The following is a 19,249-nucleotide window of genomic DNA, read 5'->3' as shown; positions in this document are numbered from 1 at the left end:
CCACTAAATAAACAAAATACCTATTTCTCCCGAATATTGTTCACAAATGTGTCTGAAACATATTTACTGAGTGCTAGTAGAGATGTCCGATAATATGCTTTAAAATGTAATATCGGAAATTATCGGTATCGTTTTTTTTATTATCGGTATCGTTAAAACAAAATCTACACTTACAATCAGTGCACCAACCCAAAAAACCTCCCTCCCCCATTTACACTCATTCACACAAAAGGGTTGTTTCTTTCTGTTATTAATATTCTGGTTCCTACATTATATATCAATATATATCAATATAGTCTGCAAGGGATACAGTCCGTAAGCACACATGATTGTGCGTGCTGCTGGTCCACTAATAGTACTAACCTTTAACAGTTAATTTGACTCATTTTCATTAATTACTAGTTTCTATGTAACTGTTTTTATATTGTTTTACTTTCTTTTTTATTCAAGAAAATGTTTTTAATTTATTCATCTTATTTTATTTTATTATTTTTTAACCATACCTGGTTGTCCAAATTAGGCATAATAATGTGTTAATTCCACGACTGTATGTATCGGTTGATATCGGTATCGGTAATTAAAGAGTTGGACAATATCGGAATATCTGCAAAAAGCCATTATCGGACATCCCAAAGTGATAGTGAGCATTTCCTCTTTGCCAAGATAATCCATCCCACCTCACTGGTGTGGCATATCAAGATGCTGATTAAACAGCATGATTATTGCACAGGTGTGCCTTAGGCTGCCCACAATAAAAGGCCACTCTGAAATTGTGCAGTTTTATCTCACAGATGTCGCAGGTTTTGAGGGAGCGTGCAGTCAGCATGCTGACGGCAGAAATGTCCACCAGAGCTGTTTCCTGTGAATTAAATGTTAATTTTTCTACCATAAGCTGTCTCCAAAGTCGTTTCAGAGAATTCGGCAGTACATCCCACCGGCCTCACAACCGCAGACCACATGTAACCGAACCAGCCTAAGACCCTCAAATCCAGCAGGTGCACCTCCATGACCGTCTGAGACCAGCCACCCGGACAGCTGCTGCAACAATTGGTTTGCATACCCAGAGAATTTCTGCAGAAACTGTGAGGAACCGCCTCGTCGGTTTCTCAACCTGACTGCAGTTTGTCGTCGTAACCGACTTGAGTGTGCAAATGATCGCATTCGATGGCGTCCGGCACGTTGGAGAGGCGTTCTCTTCACAGTTCTGGGCTGTGTTGAGTTTATATTTTTGTTCAGTATAGCAACCAACACTGTGGTCACAGTTGTAATTGCAAATGCCGGAAAAATAATTCTCCAAATGTCTTACAGTCATAAGTCTATATACATCTTAAAACAGATTTGTTTGGTTGATCATTAATGTGAAATACATGCGAATAAGCATATATATATAAATATATATATACATATATATATCTAATTATGTTCAATGATGTTCATGATCAAAGTATTCTGTTATTCCTTTACTAAATCAAAGGGTAGGCCACTAATTGTGTTCTGTGATATGGTTTTACTGCAGGCTGGTAACAGCGATCGCTCCGTAGAAGGGTCATAGAGGAATTTCGCCTCGTATAAAACATTGAGGTTTTTGCCTCTATCTGTGGTAGAGATTTAAGTAAGTGGCCTACGTTAGAAACCGGTATGGGCCAGGGTTCTAGAACCCTGGAAGAGGGGTATGTAGTAGAATTTCTGACCTTTGAGCTATATTTCGTGTCTATCAAGAATGTCTGCTTGTTTCATTTCTCTTCTATTCTATACCATTGAAGGACCAGATGTAGGACAAAGTTGAATATGGAGTCGCTCTGACCATTCTACAAAATGTTTTGATTGTCTAAGCATGACTAAGGGATTCAAGGATGTTGCAAAACAAACATGTCGAAAACAACGGGACCTTGGGGCATGGGGAAACAGATAAAATGGCCAAGTGATTCTTGTGTCCTCCGGAGGAGATTTGTTTGTCTGCATGGGCAGCTCAATCCGACTTTGCATTTTTGACTATGGGTAAATAAACTTTTTGTACTAAACTCACTTTTGTTGCTGTTTAAGCTTCGGACAATCCACTACACACAAAACACACTTTAAGATATTTAAACCTCTACTCCTGATAATGCAACAGCCCACTTAGTCACGTTTCATGTGTCAGGTAAACCGTGACAAATGGGGCCAATTAAATACCCTCCCCTCTGTATGCATATATTGTTTCTCTAACTGGCACATATTAAAAACATGTCACAAATACTTACTCAATCCCTCCCATAATTTTACTCCAGATATACATTGTGGTTCAGATTCTATCATAGCTAGATAACCTTTCTGCTCATGCATTTATTTGGAAAAAGCACATAAATATTTTTGAAAGTTTATTGCACAACAAAAGAATATTACATAAGCAAAACAGAGAGTTGTCCGAAAGGATTTAAAAACCCAAACTTCGAAGGAGTTTCATTACCGAGGCGGCGGGCGGAAATAAAGACACCTTTCCACCCGGCCGAGAGAGGACCGCCGCTAATCCTCGGCCTTAAATAGTTTCTTACAAGGAATTAACTCGATGCAATCTTGTTGCCGCCTCGCAACAAGTCATGGTGGTGATGGAAGGGAAAAGCAGCAACATATTTGACAAAAAGTCAGTTATTTGAGTCCAATGTCCACAAAGAGGAGAATAACTGTGCTGCCAAATGAAGTCATACATGATTCTTATATGGTTAAAAGCACAACGGAGTGACAACAATATTTAAAAACATTAGCTTTGTCCTATGATTATATTTCTTCCAAACAAGTCGGAGCTTTTCATCCCGTCACTCGCACACCAAAGGAGGAAAAGGTCTTAGTATGTATTTTCTGAGATTGTAAGTTTTTTTCCATGAAATATTTGCCCAAAACAGGTTTAAAAAATATTCAGGGTTGTCACATGATTTTCTTTCATGATAGTTGAAGGCAAGAATGGAAAGATGATCCCTATTATCAGGGTTATATTTAACAATATTAAAAAAAAAACATAACTTTGTGCCAAGATGATCAAAGAAATAAACAAATAATACCTTTACCTATAAAAAGAGCAAATACTGATTAAAGTTGCCCTAAAAAGATGGAAGCTCACTGAAAAACCAACCCCAAAATAAATATGACAAAAACAAGCACAATACATCACCTTATGAAAAACCAAACAAATAAAGCAGAAACTCAAGTATAGTCAATCTTTGGCATTTAAATACCATCATTTGGACTTCACAGACCAAAGTTGCCCTTTTAACCTGATAAATGATATCTTAATTGTTACCTTCTCATGATAAGCCCGCCTGGTAAAAATGAGATTTAAAAAGAAAACGTGTGTTTGATGATTACGTGCTGCAGGCTGAGGGCGCTCAGGCCAAGCAGAAGTCGATGTGAGCCAGCAGCTCGCGGTGGCGGCTGGTGGGGTAGTGGACGCGGCAGTTAGGACACTCCAGGAAGCTCTCGTCCAGGAGGCCGCCGGCCTTGGAGGGCGACGTGGGCGAGCGCGGGTCGTCAATGGCCAGCCGCTCCAGCTTGCTGTAAGAGCTGGGCTCCGAGAAGCGGCTGTTGGGCTGCTTCTAAAAAGAACATGGACAAAAAAGGGTAAGTCAGACGACAACATTTGACATCTTTTCTAGGATGTAAAAATGGTACATACCGAAGACTCCAGCTTGGCGATCTGGTCACGGGCCTTGCGGAGCTCCTTGAGGACCTTGTGAAGCTGGTGTTGGACGCTCTGACGGTCCAACTTCTCGTTCTCAAAGTCTTTAGCCGAGAGTTGGATCTGTGCGGGGCGGTAGGAACCACAAGACATCATACATTTTCACAGTGGACATTTCACACTTAAAAGTAAATGTACTGATTTAAATCTGAGGAAAATACAATACTAGATACAGTATAAGACTGTATTTTCTTTGATTACCCCAAGGAAAAGTACATCTGAATATTCTTATATTTCGATCTGAAGATTTATTCAAACCAAACCAACAGTTGCCGACTTCTTCTTAAGAGAGTTTGCTAAGTTAGGTTTTTTCATGAGGAAAAAAGCGCGAGCCATATTAGTGCGTTACGATATTACAGTATATACAATGCAGGCCAAAAGTTTGGACACACTTTGTCCTCATTCAATGCGTTTTCTTTATTTTCCTGACTATTTACATTGTAGATTGTCACTGAAGGCATCAAAACTATGAATGTGGAGTTATGTATTTGACAAAAAAAGGTGAAATAACTGAAAACATGTTTTATATTCGGGCAGCACGGTGGAAGAGGGGTTAGTGCGTCTGCCTCACAATACGTTTGCATGTTCTCCCCGTGACTGCGTGGGTTCCCTCAGGGTACTCCGGCTTCCTCCCGCCTCCAAAGACATGCACCTGGGGATAGGTTGATTGGCAACACTAAATTGGCCCTAGTGTGAATGTGAGTGTGAATGATGTTGGCCCTGCGATGAGGTGGCGACTTGTCCAGGGTGTACCCCGTCTACCGCCCAAATGCAGCTGAGATAGGCTCCAGCCCTACCCGCGACCCCGAAAGGGATAAGCGGTAGAAAATAGATGGATTGATGAATGTTTTATATTCTAGTTTCTTCAAAAGAGCCACCCTTTGCTCTGATTACTTTTTCGCACACTCTTGGCATTCTCTTGATGAGCTTAAGCACACCTGTGAAGTGAATACCCTTTCAGGTGACCACCTCTTGAAGCTAGTCTGCATCAAATAGAAGAAGTCAGGGAAATTTAAGTGCACAAATTATGACTAAAGTGGTGAAGCTGTATTTTCATTTGCACTTGAATTTTATTGACAGTTCATTTAAGAAACATATATATTATTATTTATCATTAATTTAGGTGGAATTTGTTTTAGCACTGCATAATTGTGAGTACATTTATTTTCGTCAGTTTTTAAGAGTCCCATCTTTTGCATCATATTTGATAAATTATTGTTGTAATCAGCCTGACCTAAGCCTTAATAATATTTTTTGGGATTTACGCATGGTTTCATACCAATTGACAAGGTTTGTCCTGTTAAACTGTCAGTAAATGGGTTACAACTGTATATCGCTTTTCTACCTTCAAGGTACTCAAAGCGCTATTTCCGCATTCACCCATTCACACACTGATGGTGGGATCTACCTTGCAAAGCCCTAACCGCGACTCATCAGAGAGCAAGGGTGAAGTGTCTTGCTCAAGGACACAAGACGGAAGCTGGGGATCAAACCAGGAACCCTCAGGTGTTGAGGGAGCTGGCACGGCTGCTCTCCCAACCAAGCCACGCCGTACAAACAGATTTAAGAACACTTTCTACCCAAGAGTAATAGTGTCACTGAACACACGGCATAAAAAAGAACGACTGTGCATGTGAGCTGTGTGCTTGGTATTTTATGTATTATTTGTATCTATTAATCTTAGTACCAGTTTCTTATGTTTTTTATTTGTCATTATTAGGGCTGCAACTAACAATTAAATTTGATAATCGATTAATCTGTCCATTATTACTTTGATTAATCGATTAATAATCGGATGAAAGAGACAAACTACATTTCTATCCTTTCCAGTATTTTATTGAAAAAAAACCCAGCATACTGGCACCATACTTATTTTTATTATTGTTTCTCAGCTGTTTGTAAATGTTGCAGTTCATAAATAAAGGTTTATAAAAAAATAAATAAAATAAAATACGTTTAAAAAGGTAGCCTCTGCGCATGCGCATAGCATAGATCCAACGAATCGATGACTAAATTAATCGCCAACTATTTTTATAATCGATTAGTTGTTGCAGCCCTAGTCATTATGAATTTGCACTAAATGAGTTTGCTTGCAATTTCGTTGTACAATGACAATAAAGATCTATTCTATTCTATTAGATATAACTATCGAACATGAATAAAATCAAGAGTAAGATTACTAATTCAGAGTTAATATTTGAGTAGGCCCCGGCCCCCTGCGTAGTGGAAAAGTTGGGCCCAAGGTGAAAAGGTTAAGAACTCCTGACCTAGTATACGTTGTCGAAAAGAAAGACTGGAACTAAAATTATTTGTTGGTTTGTCTGTCCTTTTTATATATAAAATAGGTGTTTTATAAATAAAATGAGAAAATATCAGCCATATTGACATTCATGTGTGTATATTTATAAATTGTGATATATATCGTTATTGAAACATAAAAGGATATTAGGATATGAATTTTTTTGTTCATATTGCACACGCTCCAAGATGTGCGTGTTGCCTGTGCATACAGCATGTAGCGTCTTAGTGATTGAGTGCAGTCGACATTTAAGTCTTGGTTAGTTGGGGCGTCACCTGCTGCTCCAGTACTGCAATCCTCCTCTGCTCTTCGCTTTGGTTCAGGAGAGATTTCTGCAGCACGTTGACCTGTCAAGTCAAGTCAGCCCATTTCAATTGAACATTTACCGATACACTTATGATGTGCGTGTTGACTGGTGCTAAACAAGGCTGAGAGGTCACTTGAAGCAGAAGTTCAGCCGATCTCTTCCTCTCCTCCTCCAGTCTTAAGTCCACGCCCTCCAGCTCGACCCTCATTCTGTCCACTCGCTCCGAGGACACCTGCCTCTCCTCAGACGCAGCATGTCTGTATAATAGACGTAAAAACGTGGAGACAGTAGGGGTCAACTTCTTTCGCAGAGCTTGACGAAGTGTGCAGCAAGCACCTGTTACTGAGGCGCTCCGTCTGCAGCTGCATCCTGGTCTCTTCCAGCTCTTTGCTGCGCTCCTTGCACTTCCTCTGCAGGGACGCCAGCTCGTCACATTTGTCGTCCGAGCGCCGCTGCAGCACCGACATCTCCTCCTGCAACCTGGCGACCTGCTCGCACTGATGGTGCAGATCACCCTGACTCCGGACGTTCTGCACAGGCATTGGGTTAATATTTGTTTTTTTGCCGTTATAAATTATAGAAAAACACTCACAATATTATTTTAAGTGCAACATAAATTGTTAAATAAGAAAATTATTCCCTCTGCCAGGTTACGTTTTATGAAACGTTTTCGTGCAACAATTAGTGTTACAATGTTTTTATAACCACTTAATGAGAAGATATGTATTATTATTTTTTGATTGTAAAAACAATACAGTAATTGATTTGTTAAATATTATAAATAAGTATTGTTCATTGAAATTGGAATCCACGGTTTTCTGCACATGGCTTCTTTTGTATTCACTTATTAGTTGTATTTTATTTCAGGTATTTTCAAAATGTTTAAAAAAACAAAAAAAAAAAAAAACAATCATACTTTTATTTTTAATAAATTACATAAATCAAAAATAATTATACATTAATTTTTACTAAATTATATATATTACATCAACAATAATTCAAACCTTTTTTAAAATGTAATTAACCTTGAAACTATGTGTGTCAACAGCCATAAAAAAGACATCAAATTCAGTCCAGATCTGATCCACATTTGGTACCAATGTAGCTTGATGAATCCAATTTAAAACGTTAATATTCTCATATCCACTTTTACTATTTTTTGGATCCATAACACAATGATGGATGTACCTGCTCCTTCTGGGTTTGGAGCTCCTGCTGTGTTCTCTCTAGCTGATCTCTTTGCTTCTCCACTTCCTTCATGAGCTGCGCTTCCTTCTGCGAGCGGTCGGCCGCCACCTCCTGTGTGGGCGTGTCCTGCTGCTTGGCCCGGTTGAGCTGCTGCTCTAGCTCGTGCGTGCGGGCCAAGACGGACTGGACGAAGGCCTCTCGCTGCTGGTCGTACAGCAGCCACTGCTGGTTCTTCTCCAGCGCCTGAGTGGAGGAGACGCTTCAGAACTTCCTAATGCTTGAGATCATGTGATGAGCCGGAGTGAGGGTGATCATACTCACATCTCTCAGCTGGTCTTGTACCACCACCAGGTCTGCAGGGGGCGCCTGTCCGTTCTAATCACATAACAGAAAGTCAACCATAGAAAACCAACATTATTATAACTAGCGTGGGGGAAATAAGATTTTTAAATGCATCGCAATCCGGACATGGATGATTATAAAATTGATTAGTAAACGTCAATAATCGATGTATTTATTGTAAACTAAATAATTCAGACAGTTTTAAAATTTGCAGCGAGCCACCTACCCAAGAGCTCTGACCAGCTCCCTTATCATAAGGCACTTATGTTTCAGTTTTCTACACATTTCCATGAATTTAATACATGTGATGGGAATTTCTTATTACAAATGCACTGTTTTTAAAAGTTGCAAGTGATAAACGCTTATTTAGTGAAACGAAAAGAAATGTAAAACGGCATCAATATACGTACATAAATTAAAGCTGCATCCATAATCGATTTTTAATTGAAGTGTAGCTCCTGAATCGTAATCATAATCGAGTCGTGAGGTGGCCAAAGATTCCCACCTCTACTAGCGACATAAATAATTTTTTCATTTGAGCCAGGTGTGTGGCACTAAACAGCTGTGGCTGTAGGCACCCTCCTGATTTTTTTTGGATTTTTTAAAAATATATATAATAGTTGTTTTTGCTACAATTGCACTTCAAATATCACAGCTTACTACATTGCAGATTAAAAAAAAAAAGATATTCGACATGTTTTTGCTTAAACTAGGTGTTTAATTAGGTTTTATTTACAAGGGTTACAGTGCAATATTCGTCTCATGTTCTATTATTACAATGTGGCAATTGATAAAGATATTCACCAAGCGGGCGGCTAATCTTGGCACTATATGCACTGCAACAACCTCGAGTTGAACAACTTCTTGATGGACTTCATCTTTAACTCCTGCCCCATTTATAATATATCTCCACATTGGTGAGACTTTGACTCAGGCGATGTCAAAGGACAATAGCACACGTAGCATCGGACATTCGGTGCAACACTTATGGCAAACTAAGACTGTTATCAGCTATCGGCAGCTGTCTGGGCAAAGTGGGGATGAACTCTCTTTGCCATGAACTATGTGGAATGACAAAGCAGGACACACAAACTGCTAAAAAGGATTTAATGCTGACAGGTAACAAAGCTAACAATTGTAGCTGCCACTATTAACCACGTTTTAGCAAAAGAACACACGCCGGTGGTTTCAGCACATTGAGGCCCAGTTGTAACTTGGAGGAATTACCCAGGATGTGACAAACTATTTCCAGATAGTGGCCGGGTGACGGGTATAGCAATGACACTTGGAGGATCCTCAAGGCTGAGGGTGAAAGACTGTAATCTACAGTGGAACACACTCAATGATGTTATATTGGGTGAAAGGAGTATAAAGGTGACTATATGTTTTTTTCATTTTTAGAGGGCTCCAATAGTGTTACAAAAACTTATTTAGAAGATCGAAAATATTATTTATGCTCAAACTATGAAAATATTCAATTTATGAATAATGTTAACCACGATAAACGAGGGACGACTGTATATAGTATTAAGCAGCTTTATCCATCTATCCATGCGCTTTAAAATGCCACAACTCAGCTGTTGGTGTGACATGTTACACTTTCGTACTGTTGTTTACAATGCTGAGCAGTTTGCCCCTCACTGCTATTACAACATTGGTTCGGTTGCTGTGTTGTTCAACATACTTTTTAATAAACAACTGCGTGGTCAGAGACACTTTCTCATGCACTCCAAATCCAAATCATTGTTGCAAAATGAAGATGAGTTTAACAGCCTCTTTTCTCTTTTTATTTATTTATCTAAGCAGTCGCCAGTTTTTCTCTGTGGGTTAGCACACAGGGTATAAACACAAGAATAGGGCCAAAGATAACTAGCAGGAGTTCACCTTAATGTAACTGGTTTTGGCGCACCGCCACAGAAAAATTATAGCCTTCACAAATCAAAAAAAGGGGTTTTACATTAAAACAAATTAATGTAGTATAATTAATTGTAGACTCCAGAAGAATTCACACAAAGTCTGACGCTATTTCTAACTTTTATTGCCATTTTATGCTAACGACCGACCCGATTCCAACATTATTCCCTCCTGTACACACACGTCTGTCTCCGTGCGTCCCCAGGCAAACAACACCACTTCCTCGTTCTCCGTCAAACCTCGTTCGGGCACGGGCGATACGTTCGCAATCATGTGAACAATAAACATCAAATCAAAATCACACAAACATAAAACATTACCACCAGCAGGTTGTTGCAGTATGAATGGATATATGTATAGCCTATTATTAGCGCACTATTGACTAGCGATGCACAAAAAATCGGCCGAAAAAAGACTGACAACCGTAAGAGTGCTGCCGGAACAGGATGTTGTGATGATGTAAGCAATGCGCACAGGACAGTCTGCGGTGGAGTCAGCATGTCTGCGATGTGGACATAACTGTAATACATCCCAGAAATACCCACAGACAGAGATCTACAAAATGTGCAAATTTGAAGAGGCAGTTGCAGCTTTGAAGGAGAGACAGTCCAACTGGAGCAGCAACGCGAAGCAAGTGCGACGTCATGCTCGCTGCAGCTTGCCTGTCATCACAGAAAAACTCTCTAAACACGAGTACAGTCTATAATAACACCAGAAAAAGATGCTAAATTTGTTGCTTGTGAAAAAGTCTCTAAAAGTCTCCAGACATCTGAAAAATTGTCAACAAAGCACATTGTACAATAAGCAGCAACAATTACGAAAATGGAGCAAAACGATATAAAAAAACGTGTTAATACTAATTAATCTAGAGGAAACCCTGAAGTGAAAAACATTGCAAAGGCTTCTTATCGGACTTATCTGAACTCGTAAGTTTTTATTTAGAGGCTCCCTACAGTTCCTACACAAACCGCGACTCTCTTCCAACAGCTTCAAACCCTGTCAGATGCTTCTTTGTATTAAGGCTACGTGTAGATTTTATACACTTTTACGACCCCCAGGGCATGCGCTTGCTGGACAGCCCTCTCTCCCTCGTCCCTCTAGCGCAATAATTACACATGCCCGATACCACCCGATGTCTGAGCCCCGGTGCAAACCCTTCACGGCACTGTCACAACAGGCAGCATCTAAATGATCATCTGTGCGCCAATGCTGCGTGAGCTCTCTCGGCCTTGCAGACAAGCATGGTGAGCTTGTCAACTTTCACCCTCTCAGGTGGATTTAAAGATGCACGCACCCACACACACACACACACATACATATATATATACATCCCCTCAAATGCTAAGCCAACTAGTAGCTTTCGTGTATCCAGGAAGGACACGAGGGGAAAAGGTGTAGGATCGGTGAGTGAGATTATGGTTATGCAAATGCAGTAAACCTGGAAGGTGGGGACATAACTAAGAAGTGGGTCATAATAGGTGTTTGTATGAATTTCAATATATAAACAGCAAGAAAAATCTAAGCATTTTATTCAAATCTGATATTTTAATAAGAAAAGGATTTGTGTTACTCTCCTTTATTTATTATTACAAACACTATTACTTCAAAGCCAGCCTAAGTCAAACAGTTCCACCTAGTGGCGGAGCTATAACTGCACATGGAAATTGTTATAATCAGTGAAACAACTAATGAAGGGGGTTACATATTAGGTGTAGTAGTGAACGGCTGAATATACATACACAAACAGAGAACTGTAAAAAGGGTCCAGGGGGTGTTAAAAGGGGCTATAATATGATGGATTGACGTACCCCAGCTTGTGTCTCCAGTGTCTGGCAGCGTGCAGAAACGGTGGCGAGCTTGTTTTTCAGGTTCTGCGTCTCCTGCGACAGATTCTGGAACTGCACGTCTCTCTGCTCCGCATCCTTCCGCCGCTGGTCCAGCTGGGACTGCAGTGCCGCCACCACCTAAAACAAAGCCATTAAAGGTCAACAAGTATATGATGGTCCTTATTTAATATAATAAAGACCGTCAATCATTTTCTTAATTGATTAGTTGGTTCGATTAATCGAGTAATCAAATAAAACACTTTGAAGCCTCAATGCATATTTTACGGAAATAGTTGAAATAAACAAACATTTTTCCGCTTGCCATAACCTTCATTTTTTTTGGAATAAATGCACATCATCAACATTGAAATTGCAGTGCATTCATAAAGATACACATAAACTCTCCGCTGTTCACCGCCACACAGATCACTGCACCCACACACCACCGCTATCATGTGCACTCCAATAAAGTTATTCCCGTCTATGTGGCAATAACAGTGGTTTTATGATAGTAGTAGTTTCAGATCGCATCACCTGTTTTCATACCGTCTGTGCATAGGGCATAATGGAAATGTGTTCACGGAGGACGCAAAGGTTACCAAAAGTCGGATTGTGTTGTAGTAGTTTGACATCAGTTTATGTGACAGTCAGTGCTGCTGATGTCGTTTGCGGGCATACATTACATGTTTCGGTTCAAAATGGTCCCCATAGGGAAAGCAAGAAGAGTTATAACAAAACCATTTCACTATATTGTGGCTTTAGTCTTCCAGTTCTAATCGACAGGCACCAGGCGCCACTTCTATGGTGACATTACAGCTGTGCAGAAGTTTTTCTAATTATAAATAAATAAATATAAAACACTTGGTATTATGCCACAAAAATATAAATAACTTTGCAAGACATTGCACTGTGCTTAGGGCTGCAGCTATTGATTATTCTAGTAATCGATTAAACTAATTATTGGTTTTCCAGATTAATCGAGTAAGCAAATACAACCCTTTATTGCCTCTATGCATATTTTAGGGAAAATAGTTTAAATAAAAAACAATTAGTGTGCCTGCCATAACCTTAATTATTTTTTTCCTAATAAATGCACATTGTCAACATTGAAATTGCAATTTTAACATGTATGCATTGATAAAAATAAAAATAAAAATAAAAACTTGCTCTTAGTGGCCACCACACTGATCACAGCACCCACACACCAGGGTTTTCATGTGAGCTCTTTTAAAGTTCCGGGCACACCACTTCAATCTGGATTTTATAAATTTTTATTAGCTATACTCAAACGAGTAATCGAAGCAACAAGAATATAAAACAAAGCTTTTTTCTAATCAAATTAATCTTATTCTAATTCTAACTTCATCTTTACAGATCTATTTGATAGCAGCTGTATGTTATGGGAAATAAAGCTAAATGAATAAAACACAAATAATATAACATTACAAGAATTAAAGTCTAAAAATTCGACAAACAATTTTAAAAAAACATTACAAAGTAAAAGTTGTAATATTTTTTACAATAATTTTCTTTGGTAACATTTTTGCGCAATAAAATTGTCTTTGTGGAGAAAAGTCAACATAAAATTTGCAAATTTCTGAGAATAAAGTTGACAAAACATTTCATTTTCAGAAAGTATAAAGAGATTAAATGGTACAAGAAAAAGTTGCAAAGTTGTGTGAACATCGTATTTTTAGGAAAAACTTCATATCTCCATGATTAAGTTGTATACCATGAAATGGCTTCATGGTTGACACAAAACTATAAATATTACAATAAGACTGTTACGATAAAAATAGTCACCATGTACCAAGACGAAAGTCGTGAAGTTAGGTGGCTATTGTATTTTTAAGAAAAATGTTTTCACATGACTATTGAGTGAGAATAAAATTGCTGTGTTAGAACTTTTGTTATAAATAGTATGTTAGGAATACTACAACGAAAAAGTTGCCACAGAAAAACATGAATATTTTTTAAATTCTGAATTTTACGGAATAAATATTGTATTCTTGAGGAAAAAAATTTGTTGAATAAAGTCAGATTTTTGAGAAAATACGTCGCAACATTCGGAGAATAAAACATAAAATTTATGAGAATACTGTATTTTGGAAAATACCATCTTCATTTACGGAAATATACTGTAAATATAAATAATATTGCAAGAATAAAAGTTGTATCATTAAGTTAAAGTTAAAGTTAAAGTTAAAGTACCAATGATTGTCACACACACACTAGGTGTGGTGATATTTGTCCTCTGCATTTGACCCATCCCCTTGATTACCCCCCTTGGAGGTGAGGGGAGCAGTGGGCAGCAGCGGTGCCGCGCTCGGGAATCATTTTTGGTGATTTAACCCCCAATTCCAACCCTTGATGCTGAGTGCCAAGCAGGGAGGTAATGGGTCCCATTTTTATATTCTTTGGTATGACTCGGCCGGGGTTTGAACTCACAACCTACCAATCTCAGGGCGGACACTCTAACCACTAGGCCACTTAAGAGAATAAATTAGTAACATTAGAGTCATTGTTTCGAAAACATTGTTGTTTTTTTTAGAAACATTTCTTATTTAATGTGTGTTCAAATGTGACTAAAGTTGTGGTATTACAAGAATAAAAGTTGTAATGCCAAGGAAATAAAGTTGCATTTTGTTTTTTAGAAAAATGTCACGGATATAAGTTGTAATGTTAAGGGAACGGCGCGCACGGTTGCAGCGGCTCACGGCTCTCCTCTTCAGTGCTATTCTTTATTGTTTTTATACTTCTTTCTTACCTGTGCGTGCACTAAAATGTATTTCCTGTAAACAACACATTGAACATAAATCGTTCTCAGAACTGGACTGTGCACCTTACCTCCTTTTGCACTATTTTTCTTTTTCTTTTCTTCCTATATTTACTGGATATATAGATACTGGAGTTGCTTTTAATCTCATTGTACCTGTGTATAGTGACAATAAAAAAGCATTCTATTCTATTCTATTTATGTATTTTTTGAAAATAATCAATGTTTGGAGGCTAAGTCATGCTTTTGAAAGAAAGTTGTAATATTAAGAGATAAGTTAGTGTGTTACTATACTGGCCGTAGTGTGTGAAGGTTGTCTATCTATGTTGGACCTTATACACCCCATCCATCCATTTTCTACCGCTTATTCCCTTCGGGGTCGCGGGGGACGCTGGAGCCTATCTCAGCTACAATCGGGCGGAAGGCGCGGTACACCGTGGCCAAGTCGCCACCTCATAATACTCGTATGTTGAAGCACAGTACAATCCAGCTTCATAGCTTACCAAAGTCGTACTAAAACATTTTGATAGATTTTTGAGGGCCGTGTGTAATGTTCTATATTTCTAATGGAACATATAAAATGCAATCTACACATATCTGTTGTGTGTGACTGCCATCATAGTTCAGTCTACATGTATGATCTTACGTTTGACTGCCATCTACTGGTCACACTTAGCATTACACCATGTACCAAATAAAATAGCTTCAAGGTCGGTAAGCAAAACCAGAATTATTCCGTACATTAGGCGCACCGGGTTATAAGGCGCACTGTCGAGTTTTGAGGGAAAAAAAATGATTTTAAGTGCGCCTTATAGTCCGTAAAATACGGTAAGTACATATCCCAATTCAAACAAAGAAGAGCAGCAGCTGACCTGCCATATACAAAATGGGGTATTATATTTGTTGAAAACAATTTGTCAGTCTGCATAGATCTTTCTCAGAATTAGATATAAATTACATTATAGTGCTCATTAAAGCTGATGATGGCGTGGACGTCCTAAAAGATGACGTTTCAATCGTTTGACAACTTTATATAAAAGCGGAATTGGACAGTTCTGCATGTTTTCATCGTATACATGCCTCGCCGCCTTTAGCCGTCAGCTGCTGCCTCACAGCTTCCAGCTCTTGCTCTCTGACCAGCAACTGTTGATTGTTCCTCACTCGAAGCGTCTCCAGCGAAACAATTCTCTAAAAAAAAAAAAATAATGAAAACAAACAATTAAAGAGATAAGGTTAAAATACTGGAACATGTCACACACACTGATAGCTAAGACATTTTCCCCACTCACTTCCAGCAGCTTGCTTTTGTCCGAGTCAGGCGGTCTTATGTGTCGTTTGGCCAGTTCGTCAATCTTCTTCCTGAGATGAACGTTCTCCCGCCTCACCTTCTCCACCTCCGCCTCGGCTTTAGAGGCAGAGCTGCTGGATTTGAAGCCTAGTTTGGCCACCAAAGTGTCTTTTGCACCTTTGGATGTCATTGTGGCTTTCTTGGTTGCGAGGGTTGGACCGCTATAAAGGGAAACATTTAATTTAGTCTTCATACAGGCAAGCTAGAGTTGGGCGAATAAATCAAAATATCAATATTATCGATACCAGGGTAGCATTGGTATTTGGTATCAGATCAATAGTATTGTGATGTGGTTGATATGTTTCACTTATTTTCCATGTTTATTTGTAAAAATCTGTTTTTGTCTTGCTCACAATTATACAAAAAATTAAATGCAAATTTTTCAAATGAGCCATTGCTAGTTTTTGCTTTAGTTTTGTTATTTGTCCTATTGACTATATTTTCCTCAAAAATGTAAAATTGTCCTGTATTGTTGGATTTATATTCTGTTAATGGTATTGTTCAATTTTCACAAAATAAGTGTGTTGATAAACATCCATCCTTCCATCCATTTTCTACCGCTTGTCCCTTTCGGGGTCGCGGGGGGTGCTGGATCCTCTCACATATATATATTTTTGCCTAAACATCTTTTTTGGTGTTTTATTCTAAATATGAGCAACACAATAAAAAGCAAAAAATGACAAAATCGGAACATTTGATTTAAAAAGTGTCATCATCGACGGTAATGATACTGCAATTACTTGGTATCGGATCGACACCAACATTTGTTGTATCGCCCACCTCTCGCAAACGCTGTCACTGAAACCAAAGTTTCAACGTCAAAATAGATTAAATTTTTCTTGTTAACCACAAATGCTAAATTTAAATCTACATGATTTATGCAAAGTGCAGACTTTCCATAAACTAAAAACAAAAACTAAAAGAGACTATAATAGAAGCAATTGCACTAGTTAAGTAGATGAGGCGGAGGTCAGCAACCCGCGGCTTTTGAGCCGAATGCGGCTCTTTAGTGCCACCCTAGCGGCTCCCTGGAGCATTTTTAAAAACGGATTGAAAATGGAAAAAGATGAGGAGAAAATAATTTTTTTAGTATGTTGTTTGTTTGAGGACTAATGTAACACAAATATTCCCAATTGTTAGAAAGCCCACTGTTTAATATGTTTGTGTGTATGCTTCAATGATGAGAGTATTTGGTGAACACCGTTTTGTCCTACTAACTTCAGCGGTTCTTGAACTCACCATATTGTGGACTGTGACGCAACAGTTTGTTTCCATGTAAAATCTTCCACTCCTTCTTTGTCTCATTTTGTCCACCAAAAGTTTCACGCTGTGCGTGTGTACACGAATGTGTGCTATGTTGATGTTATTGACTTGTTGGAGGAGTGCTAAACGGGCATATTTGGTCAGCGGATGACTGCAAGCTAATCAATGCTGACATGCTATTTAGGCTAGCTGTATGTACATATCATTTGTAGGTATATTTGAGCTCATTTAATATCCTTTACCTGTATCCTCTTTGTATGTAATTTAGTTTTGCACGTCTCATGACACATTATCTGTATGTATTGGCTGCAATTCAGATAGTTGTTTGTGTGCCATGTTGTTCCAGACCACAGCAAACATTACCTAGCTTGCCAAAGATTGTAATAAATCTATTAAAAGTCTTAACTTGGATACACATATATATACCTTTGGCCATTAAAAGCCAGTAAATTCCAGGAGTTATCTCACCTTCTGAGTAGCCTCTGATTTACAAATGGTTTCTAATGTTGTAAAAATGTGTAGAATAAATATAAAATTTCAACATTTCTGTCAACGACACATAGTCATTTTGATAGTAGGCTAATTTAGGCACTTACGTCATGTGTTGCCCTCATTATAAGACTTACAGTATATACGGCTTTTCATTTTGTGGCTCTTTCAACGTTTCGGTTTGCCGACCACTGAGATAAGGCCACATTATATAATTAATACACTACCAATCTCTTCATCTTGGGAACAATAACTTAACAATGTACTCAATCACTCATTTAAGACCAATAATCTAGTTTTGTCTGTACAAATGTAAAAATAGCTAGCTAAGTTAAAATGGTATTGACGTACACCCAAACAGGGCATGCATGATACACCTGTCATTCATCGAAAGTTAACGTTACAAAACACAAACATGCTCGGCAGGCTGTTCATTCTTCAAAATAAAAAATATTAAAGCTTATGGTCTTAAAAAAAAAGCTTACTTACAGAATCGACGCTTTGACGTCAAAATAATCTTTTGTTGTGTCAGGAAGGAAGACAGTTCCCTTGCTTTTCGCTTCCTGAAGTTTGAATTACAGCGCCGTGACGTCACTTCCGCAATGGGCGCGTTCGTTTCCTATTACGGTGACAACGCTTCCGCAAAATTGAGGCGGTGAAACACAAACAGTTTGAAACTTTAATTGACAATATTGCGACATAACTGACTCAAATTAGTAGGTTATATGTTTTATATCGACGCATTGCAAATTACGTATTTTCCCCCTAAACTCCGTTGTTGGTGAGTAGCACCGGGCTGCCCCTGACAGTGAATGAAGGGCACACACGTCTCCGCTTGATATTCTGGTTATTCTGGATAGATCCCCTTGTTTGCACCATTTCTTTACTAACACCTCAGTCAGATTAATATTTCATGTAGGAAACACATACTCCATGCCGCACAATGATGCAGTAAACACTGCCAAATGTCACCACAAAGCACATACATTATATTATCTGTAATTAACCACCTGTATAATTTCCTTTCTGACAGCACCAACACTGCCTGAAACCTCAGCATTGTAAAATGGAGACGAATCTGCGCCCATTTGTTCAGCCTATAATTAACAATAGTCCATTTGTGATGAATCTGTGGGAGGGGACGCTTAGCTTGTGACACGTACTATGCATTTTAATGCTTGCATTAAAGCAAAAGCTTGGGCAATTTAATATGCCTTGCAAAACAGTGTGGGGGGAATTTGTTGCAAACATGACCTTAAGAAAAAGCATAAATGATACATAAGTGAGGTAATATATATATATATATATATATATATATATATATATATATATATATATATATATATATATATATATATATATATATATATATATATATATATATATATATATATATATATATATATATATATATATATATATATATATATATATATATATATATGTATATATATATATATATATATATATATATATATATATATATATATATATATATATATATATATATATATATATATGATACATAAGTGAGGTAATATATATATATATATATATATACATATATATATATATATATATATATATATATATATATATATATATATATATATATATATATATATATAAAAAAAAATATATATATATATATATATATATATATATATATATATATATATATATATATATATATATATATATATATATATATATATATATATATATATATACTGTAGTGTCACACTGGGGCCTGCATCTCGCTTTCAGTGTAAAGAGTTTTTAATTCAA

General features: G+C 37.8%; 1 protein-coding gene across 1 annotated transcript; it reads right to left on the bottom strand.

Moving 5' to 3' along the window:
• Positions 1 to 2,351: 2,351 nt before the first annotated feature.
• cep55l (centrosomal protein 55 like) lies at positions 2,352 to 18,081 on the bottom strand. Its single transcript, XM_062054851.1, has 11 exons — positions 17,951 to 18,081; positions 15,651 to 15,870; positions 15,442 to 15,549; positions 11,568 to 11,723; positions 7,825 to 7,878; positions 7,504 to 7,746; positions 6,652 to 6,845; positions 6,449 to 6,572; positions 6,284 to 6,355; positions 3,647 to 3,772; positions 2,352 to 3,566 (listed from the first exon to the last, which is right to left on the bottom strand). Exons 2-11 carry the CDS (start codon positions 15,837 to 15,839, stop codon positions 3,360 to 3,362), a joined length of 1,473 nt encoding a protein of 490 aa, XP_061910835.1. The 5' UTR covers positions 15,840 to 15,870; positions 17,951 to 18,081; the 3' UTR covers positions 2,352 to 3,359.
• Between the last annotated feature and the right edge of the window lie 1,168 nt (positions 18,082 to 19,249).

Source organism: Entelurus aequoreus, linkage group LG08, assembly GCF_033978785.1.
Source record: "Entelurus aequoreus isolate RoL-2023_Sb linkage group LG08, RoL_Eaeq_v1.1, whole genome shotgun sequence".
Classification (NCBI taxonomy): Eukaryota; Metazoa; Chordata; class Actinopteri; order Syngnathiformes; family Syngnathidae; genus Entelurus; species Entelurus aequoreus.
The sequence above is the reverse complement of the archived record's forward strand: the minus strand, read 5'-3'. Positions and strand labels throughout refer to the sequence as shown.

Coding starts and splice junctions, on each gene's coding strand:
- cep55l (XM_062054851.1), bottom strand. CDS start 15,839: ATGACATCCAAAGGTGCAAAAGACACTTTGGTGGCCAAACTAGGCTTC. Junction 6,846..7,503: donor TCCAAACCCAGAAGGAGCAG/GTACATCCATCA, acceptor ATGCCTGTGCAG/AACGTCCGGAGTCAGGGTGA. Junction 6,573..6,651: donor ACGGAGCGCCTCAGTAACAG/GTGCTTGCTGCA, acceptor TCTATTATACAG/ACATGCTGCGTCTGAGGAGA.